General features: G+C 33.6%; 5 protein-coding genes across 5 annotated transcripts; 2 read left to right on the plus strand and 3 right to left on the minus strand. All coding sequences in view use genetic code 12, as the record gives it.

The window, feature by feature from the left end:
• Window positions 1-112: 112 nt before the first annotated feature.
• Window positions 113-1261, plus strand: J8A68_002468 (uncharacterized protein; the record flags this gene model as incomplete). Its single annotated transcript, XM_049406222.1, has 1 exon — window positions 113-1261. The coding sequence occupies one exon, from the start codon at window positions 113-115 to the stop codon at window positions 1259-1261; it is 1149 nt and encodes a 382-aa protein (XP_049264262.1).
• A 2007-nt stretch (window positions 1262-3268) lies between these two features.
• J8A68_002469 (uncharacterized protein) lies at window positions 3269-4171 on the plus strand (the record flags this gene model as incomplete). The annotated part of the gene is made up of 1 exon (XM_049406223.1): window positions 3269-4171. The coding sequence occupies one exon, from the start codon at window positions 3269-3271 to the stop codon at window positions 4169-4171; it is 903 nt and encodes a 300-aa protein (XP_049264263.1).
• Window positions 4172-4659: 488 nt separating this feature from the next.
• On the minus strand, window positions 4660-5835 carry CUE5 (ubiquitin-binding protein; the record flags this gene model as incomplete). Its single annotated transcript, XM_049406224.1, has 1 exon — window positions 4660-5835. The coding sequence occupies one exon, from the start codon at window positions 5833-5835 to the stop codon at window positions 4660-4662; it is 1176 nt and encodes a 391-aa protein (XP_049264264.1).
• Window positions 5836-6872: 1037 nt separating this feature from the next.
• J8A68_002471 (uncharacterized protein) lies at window positions 6873-7229 on the minus strand (the record flags this gene model as incomplete). Its single annotated transcript, XM_049406225.1, has 2 exons — window positions 6873-7129; window positions 7202-7229. The coding sequence occupies 2 exons, from the start codon at window positions 7227-7229 to the stop codon at window positions 6873-6875; spliced, it is 285 nt and encodes a 94-aa protein (XP_049264265.1).
• A 652-nt stretch (window positions 7230-7881) lies between these two features.
• Window positions 7882-8215, minus strand: J8A68_002472 (uncharacterized protein; the record flags this gene model as incomplete). Its single annotated transcript, XM_049406226.1, has 2 exons — window positions 7882-8075; window positions 8179-8215. 2 exons carry the CDS (start codon window positions 8213-8215, stop codon window positions 7882-7884), a joined length of 231 nt encoding a protein of 76 aa, XP_049264266.1.
• Window positions 8216-8869: the final 654 nt, after the last annotated feature.

Genomic DNA, 8869 nt, shown 5'->3' on the forward strand with positions numbered 1-8869 from the left:
ACCGGAAATGGATTTTTTTTTTCAGGATCGAAAAATCTCTCCAGCTGAAAAAAAAAATTATACGGGAACTTCTTCATTGGTAGTTCCTTGGAAACCATCTCACCATTGGATCATGTCATTGTTGTTAACAAGGTTAGCAAATGCTAGCTTGAAAAGCAATAGTACTATAGGTTTAATCAAATCTCCGAGACCAGCAGCTTCTTGCTTGATAAATTTTTCACTCTTAAGATACAAAGCCCATGTGCCATCGAAATACAAACCAAAACAAGAATTACCATCCGAAGTTGAATGGAAACATTTAAAAGAACATATTCCGGGTGAAAAGAACCATACGAATACATTACAGGATAGAATACCAAAATTTCCATTAGGGAAAGAAAATGTGCCAACTTTATTACCAAGACCTGGTGTACCTCAAGTAGGTAAACAATTTACATTTAGACAAGTTATTAATATTTTAAAGAATAAAAAACAACCGGAATTGATATATGAAAGTGAACCACATCGATTATATTTCTTGATGTCAGTATGTTTTGCTCTTGTTTTCACAATATATGGTGGTGTATTGTTTGAATGGGCCTTTTGGATCTCCGGGAAAGAATATGAAGAAAATGAAACTGAGCAAGCTAATGAAGTTATACGTAAACGTGATTGGTTAATCTCATTGGGGAAATATTTAGTCCCCTCGGCTGTTATTTTTGGATTTGCATATTTTGCAGCATTGTTCCCAACTAGATTAATTAGAAGGATTTGGTTTTTACCGGGTCCGGTTGAACATATCAAATTTACTTCATATCCTTTATTCCCAGGTAGACCAACCCCGGTATATACTGTTCCATTGGCAAACTTGTCCCGGAGAAAGACTGCCAGAGTTTGGACCGGAAAAGGGTTTTATGGTACTTCTGATAAGGGGATGTTCTTTTTCATCTTAAAAGAACACTTAGCAAATGGAGGAAATAAGAATTGGATTATTGATAGAAGAGGATTTTTTTGGTCTGATGGTAGAGTTTTTGATTATTTATTTGGAAAAGAAAGTCTTGCGGAATCTGAAGCTGGTGTACCTTATGATGCTCAATTCGGACTAATTAATAGTGAATTAAAGAAGAAGAAACGTCAATTGAGACAAGAACATGGTTGGTTTTGGAGATTTAAGATGGCTGGGAAACTTATGATGGAAGATGCGAGAAAAGTTGGAAGTTATATTGGTATAGGAAAGCCAAAAGAAGAAGACAAACTGTTGCCAAAGGGAGACAAGAAGTAAGAGTGAATTTAGCGTATATAGATAGATCCTACGCTACTTGTATATAGGTGAACTAATATAATGAAGTAATTGTGTGAATGGGAATGTAGGGCTTTATTCAGCCATCGGGTAGTTCGGTGACCTTATTATAGATCATCCATGAAACGCGAGAATCGAAATATGCAGAATTATGGGTGTTTGAATTGAGAGCCATAGCTTCTTCCGTTGAAACAACAGGGGGCCGGACTTTGAATCCGCACACCCTACGTAAACGTATTTCCACCACATGCAGTCATGTGAGTGTCGCCTTATACTCGGTCAAGGGAGCCTTGTATATTTATAGATCATTTAACGTTTAGTCTGTTATAGGTATTAAAGACATTGATTTTATAAGAAACAGGAAACTCTTCGCTTGAATTTATCCATTTTTTTGACAGAAAAGTTTTGACAGCGCTGTAAACTACAGGATTGCTGATATTGGCATGTCCATGGAAGGACTTAACCCCTCACGACACAAAACGTCTTTTTAATCTCCGTTACTCACTAGGGAATATTCTTAGAAAGTAGCCGTTACGTGATGATATACATAAACTCTAGGGTTCCAGGTTTTTTTTGTGTGACATCTACAGTAACAACTACACATTTCCATTCTACACACATCCCGTTTTAGTGTATTCATGCACCAGCAATAATGTTCTTACAAGAATGGCCAATAAATTTTATCTGGGTATCTTACTGGATAGACAACTGGATTAGTTTATATTCAATTTATCAATAAAATCAAGGAATCTAATGTATTGGTGAGACATGTATCGTGTGATAAGTTCAAAATTTCTAAATATAAACATTTGGAAATATTTTTTAGGCACGGTTTTTGAGATGAAAATTAACAAGATTTTTTTTAAACTATAAACACATAGAAAGCTTGTTTTATTGAAAAGTGTACAAATTGAGACTATTGCCTTGGGATGGTATCATTTCACACATGAATATTCAACTGTATGCAAAGGATAGTTGATTGTCAGAGGGTGAGAAGGGATTTATGTGTTGCAGATTGGGTTGCCACCATCTGATTAAAAACTTTGTCTATGATTTTGTGCAATAAATATCATCTAATTACTTCTAAATAAAAAATATTGTTTCACAAGAAGCTTCTCTTGCTTGAGTATGTAATTTTAAATTGTGAGATTAAACAATTAAATCGAGGCGCACGTTTATTTTCGTTTAATTATTGCAACCGCCTTTGTACTTTTATCATTTGAATGTATAATTGTACATTGATTATTATTACCATTCATCAATATTGGTTAAACTGGAGAGGTTTACAATTAAAATTGTCATAGAAAGTTTGTTGTTCCCAATTTTTCCAGAAGCAGGTAAATTAAAAAAAAAAAAAATGAAATTTTCATCTTACCCCCTTTTAAAAAAAATAAAAATAAATAACTTGCAGTAGAAAAGAAAAGTTTTAAAAATCTCACCCCCTCTTTCTAGATGAAATACTACGTGCATATTACATCCAATCTGCAATAATTAAATCGACTTTTGAAAGAAAAGAAAAAATAAAAATATTAAATTGTTCGTGTCATTTAATCTTTAATTAATTTTACAGTTAATCGATTAATCTTTTCACTTTCAAATGTTTTTTTTTTTTACATCCCTTCTTTTTCTTTCTTTCTTTCTGACATTTTTATTCCTACAATTGTGTCTGACTGTCTGACATATAATTTATACTTGTATTATTATTATTAAAAATCAATTCAATTCCTTTAGGATCCTACAGGTTAATAGAATTCAATAGGTTTAACTCAACGGAATAATCTCACCCTACTAATTACGGAACACACCTTTTTATTTTTAAGGCTTTTTTTTCGGGAGAGACAGCGAGAGAAAAGTTACATCATATATTATTTTGTTTGTTGGTATTAAAAATTAACCAAATTTTTTTTTTCATTGAAAATCGGACTCAAAAAATAGTGTCATTCTACAGTTTATTAAAGTAAAAACTATAGACACAGATACAATACAATAATGGCAGCCAGTTTAAGAGACGTCAAACTCAACCATAATAATGTCAAAAGGAAGTTAAATGAGTTGGAAGATATTTCCAATACTCATGATAAAAAACAACCAATGAAAAATAAAAAACTGCGAGTTTCATTGAGGGGCGAAAAGCCAAATACAAGGCTGAGTCCAAGACATCAACAACAACAACAAGCACATATAGACAACCGGTACATGCATGGCAAGTCACACAAGAGGTCACAACATCATAGAGTACCACTTTCACCTCCACCACAACAAGAAAGATCACCATCTCCAAGTGAAATATCTTCGCCACCTGCAACCACCAATCGTAAATCAGTTTCATTTGATTTAACATGTGATGATAAACCATATGAAGGTTCACCCCTTTTGACGCCTAAGGAAGAGGATGACTATAGTGATGATCCCGAGACACCTTCATCACTCACCCCTTCAAATTCATCAACTACATTATCAACAGCTGCTACTACTTCGCCTACTTCCGAGCCTTCCCTTATTGAAGAGGTATCTGTGAAGGAAGAACGTGTGAAACCTGATCTTAATACCAATCCTGACCATATTGCATTAACATCGTCATTAAGATTGGCCAATCATACAAAGGAAAGAATTACACAAGAAATCATTGAATTATCAAATTTACAACAATCGTATTCTCATAATAATAATAAACAAGAATTAATAGAATTCTTTATTAAATTAATGAATAATGATTTAAATTTACCAAAACCAAATAAAATTATTAAATGTCCATCAATTAATTGGTGTCAATATCATCCAGCATTATCAAAAGTATCTCAAGATTTTAATTGTTTTATAAAACATGATGAACAGGAAGTAGAAGATTGCTTATATAAATCGCTTCGAGTATTTGAAGATAAGAAGAAATAGAGAAGTCCTGTCTAGATCTATTGCTCGTTGAGTATATATGGTATGTGTGTTACACGCAGGGTGTGTACAACGTTACATCCATATATACCTATTCCACCCAAAAAATTGTTGTTTGTTCTTTGCTTTTTTAATTTGTTTTCGTTAGAGATTTCATTAATCTTTCATGTGTCATGAATGCATATTAGTTTAATTATGCCGTTTGTTTTGGTTCAAGTGTTTTGTTTTATGTTTTTTGTTTAAAGTGTGATGATGTTTATTTTGGGGGTTTTCATAAGTTTATTATTCTTATGTTTACTGGTAGGGGGTAGGATTGAAGCCTTTCTTAAGTGATATTCATTCTACGTCCTTTTATATATATAGATTCCTTTTCTTGTATAGTATCTTTTCTTTTATTATAGTAGTATATTATAATTATTATATATAACAACAAAAAGAGAGAGAGAGAGTCAGAAGTATAGAGCTTTATAAAATCATCGTTCAGTTTACAATTAGTTCTTTGGAGGTGGGGCAGGAGCAGTGAGTTCTTCTTCTTCACTATCAGTTACCAAAAACGCATCAGAATTAGCTGGAACTCCAGAATCTAATGGCTGCCATTTCTTATCGCTTGCAGTCTTGTTTTCTCCACTAGTCTTATCAGTTTCACCTTTTGGTCTATTAGGTAATGATGGGTTTTCTTCACTACCATCATCGAAATCATTATTACTCAATTGAATCCTATCGTGGAAATCATGGGCAATAATCTCGGGATCCTCATCAAATCTAGCAGCTTGTTGTCTCTTATATGAAGATCCACCTAATGCACCAAATAATTTTGGATTTTCTTTATTAGCATTAGGATTTGGATTTTCATTCTTACCAGTTGCACTATCAAATTTCTTAGCTAATCCACTTACCCATCCATTAAGAGTAGTTCTTGCTTCTTCTAACCCTTGAGTAAAAGTTTCTTTAATTTGTTCAAATTCATCTGGACTTTCTTCATCAAAATCATGATCTTGTTCCTGAGAATGTCTAATTGGACGCTGTTGTTTACGACCTGGATCAGTTCTTCTACTCTTATCTTGATGTCTTCTTCTTCTTCTGGCATCTTCTAATTCGAATTCCTTTTGTAATTGTCTAGCCAACAATTCATCATCAGTTAATTCATGACGTGGTGCGGCTCCCTTGCCCGCAGCTACGGCGCCGGTTGGGCCTGATTTACCGGTTGATATTTGTGGCGCAGGAATTTCTGGCTTGAAAGATGGATCAGAAATATATAAAAGAGCATTGAATGCTGGATCAGGATTACCTTGAGAAGCAATCAATACTGCAGTAATGATCTTTTCTTCGATATTTGGAAAGGCATCTTGTAAATCTTGAGTAATTTGTTGTATTGGATCAACAGGTCTTGGTGGCTGTGGTGGAGCTTCCCCTTCCTCTTCTTCTGTTGCTTCTTGTTTAGCTTCTTCAGCCTTAGCTGATGGACTTGGTTGCTTTGAAGTTTCTTCCTTGTCATCATTTAAAGCGACTTCTTCGGTGTCATCAACACCTTCGTTTTCCTTGGAAATCTCGGGAACCTTATCATCTTCTGATTTTGCAGACGATTCTTTAGTTACCTCAGGGGATTCATCGATTATTCCAACAGGTTCAGTTGAGGCGACTTTTAGTGTTTCTGTTTTCTTGGCCATTTCTAAATTAGTTATACTGGTTTATTAAGACTTATCAATTATTGAAGTGGCACAATTGGGTTAAAAAGCAAATGTGGTATAATTTATCAGGGACCACTCCCACCCCTCGATTGAATAAAAAAATAGATTGCCCCCCAGAAAAATGATTTTTGCTGGTTTGAAAATTACCTCCAGTCGTGGTAAATGTTGGCACGATATTTCGACACCATCGATGTGAGCGAAGCTCTTCGTTCTACTTAAAAGAATTTTTCTTGAAAAATTTACAATTTATTCTACTCTTCTTTCTTCTTCTTCTTTCTTCAGATAGTAAAATTTTAAAACCTCCGACAATAGATAGAGCTTTATATCGAATTCTCAATCTATATAAAGTGTGGACAGCGGAGATAAATTGAAATTCCAGTTATTTATGAGATAAGTTTGTTAAAAAACTGCAGATCGTATTTGGACCATTTGGATTCAAATATAAAAATCATAAATTGCACAAATTACCTTTAGAGAAATCTCTGTATCACTTCTTCCTTATTGAAGAGACGTTACACGAGTGGAACATAGCCGAATGCTACCTACAATGGTTTAAATTATATTATAATATTATAATATTTTCGATTTTTTTCTTAAATAATCTATGTTACAAACACAAAACATGTCAAATTGAATTGGAAACCTCTCTCTTCAATGGATATAAAAAAACAGAATGAACACCTTAGGTACGGGTACCATTTTGGAATCTTGATACATATCGATACAACTCCCAACTAAGTATCTTGACATCCTTTGTGCCTTAAAAATGAAACCCCATTTCTTTCTTTAATAAATCCCCCAATAATATTGTCATTGTCCAACGTTTAACGGGTCTTCGGGACCTCTTTCACCTCCCACCAAACGGGCCCAAAGTCTAGAAAGGAATATCAATAAAAAATGCAAATGGAAATGTGATAGAAATATAAATATTAGCTTCAAAAGCTTTCAAAAAAAAAAAAAAACCTCATTAAAACAGTCATGGAATCAAACAAACGAAGCAAATATTAATAGTCAATCTATTCTGATGCTTCAGCTGCTGCTTCTTTAGCAGCTCTAATCTCAGCCCTTCTCTTTTCTTTAACTTCTTCCAATTCTTGCTTTCTTCTCTTCAAATCCAAATATTCACATTCTTCCCATGCATGTTTATCATGATGACAATCAATGGACTTTGAAGATTGTCTGATTAGACATGTTCTATAAAGTGCAAAATAAGCAGCACATCTATCTCTCCATTTCAATGGAACTTCATATTTTTGGAAATCATCTTCGGAAACTAATTAAGATATGTTTTTAGTTAGTAACAACGTCATTTAACAAAATAAGTGTTCTTACTGGGGATACATACGAAGCGGAGGGAACTCAGTGACAGCCATGGTATAACTAGTTTAATGTTATGGATATCTTCTCTGGAGAAAGTGTTGTTGCTTCTTGATTTTCCAAACTGCGGATTTTTCTTCCCCCTCTAGGAAGACTGAAAAAAATCGAGAGCCAATGAAATTTTACATTTTATAAGATCCTTACATACAGGACATTGGTTGGCTCAATAATGGGTTGCCAAAATTACATACAAGAATAGCTGTGAATACACCAGAGCTTTGAACATTTTAGATGCTTCACGACTACCTGCTGCTATTCGTCTCAGCATATCTCTCTCAAATCGTGAGATTCAAAATTCATTTCTGTCGTTCTTCTAATTGATTTCTGAATGTTTATTAAATGTGCTAAAAATACGTAAATAAAATGAAATAAGAAATTGCAAACAGACAGAATAAAACTCAGCTTCTTCTATATTCTCAAAACATCATCATTCATTCTATTGTTTCATTCTGCTTGGATGATGATGAAAAACCATGCTCTATTTTGCTATAAGAAATTCCACACCTTAATCATTTGGAAAGCAAATACCCACCAATCCTTTCCGAAAAATAAATAAAATTCTTTTGATTCATGCTAATGCTGGTTCATAGACTAATGTACATTGGTTTATCAATATGTTAATCCTTTTTGGGGGATATATATGTACATTTATTGAGTTTGTTTAGTATGATTTGCAAGTCTTTCTTTCAAGGCAACATATTGACATTTGTAGAAGTCTTCCTTTGTGACACTACAGAAAGAAGTTCCTTTATCAAGACACTTGTAGTAAGCAATTAAAGGAGCGGCACATTTATCTCTATGGAAGAATGGGACGTTGTTGTCATCTAATTCTTGAGTTGATGCTATAGAAACCTGAGTTAGTATAAAATTCTTGTCATCTGTCTAAGATCCATGTTGGATTCGTCGAAAACCCCACTATATATCAATGAAATGATTTCTACTTACGGATTGGTTGAAATTCGTATGTTTCCTTGTGAGCCATTTCTGAAATATATAATCTTACTATAACCTATGAATGTAAAAAGAAGAAGAAGTCTTTAATCTTAAAGGATTAACAAAGTTGGTTGATGGTGGGAAAAAAAAAAGATACAACATCCTTTCTCACATAATTAATGTTGAAAAAATTAAGCTTGCCGGTCCCAGGAATCGAACCTGGGTTTATTCGGCCACAACGAATCGTACTTACCACTATACTAGACCGGCATTTCCAAAATTTTGGAGGATAAGTGACTTTCACGTGAATTATTTTTTAAAAAACGCAATTTTTTCTCGTAAATTCTAAAAAGAAACAAACAAAAAAGTTTATTTTCAAATTAAAAAAAAGCCGTTAAAAGCCCCCTAAAAGGTGCGATTGGCTGCGAAAACGGTATATTTTGTTTGTTGAAAACAATTTAAATATATCTGAAAATAATTAAATAATAAAGACTATTCTTAGCGGAAAGCACAAGACTAAAATCCTCTTTATAAGAATTTGATTCTGCTGAATGGTGATGTTTGAATGTTTTATAGTATTGACTCCATAATTATAACTCTTCATTTGACGATAGTTCCCTCAGTCTGATTCGCCGTCGAACCTTTCTAAAATTCTAATTCGCTTTTGAGAAGGCATCGATGGAGATTTTTCGATCTGTGGATA

This window comes from Hemisphaericaspora subhashii, assembly GCF_019202705.1.
Source record: "Hemisphaericaspora subhashii strain CBS 10753 chromosome Unknown scaffold73, whole genome shotgun sequence".
NCBI classification, from domain to species: Eukaryota; Fungi; Ascomycota; class Pichiomycetes; order Serinales; family Debaryomycetaceae; genus Hemisphaericaspora; species Hemisphaericaspora subhashii.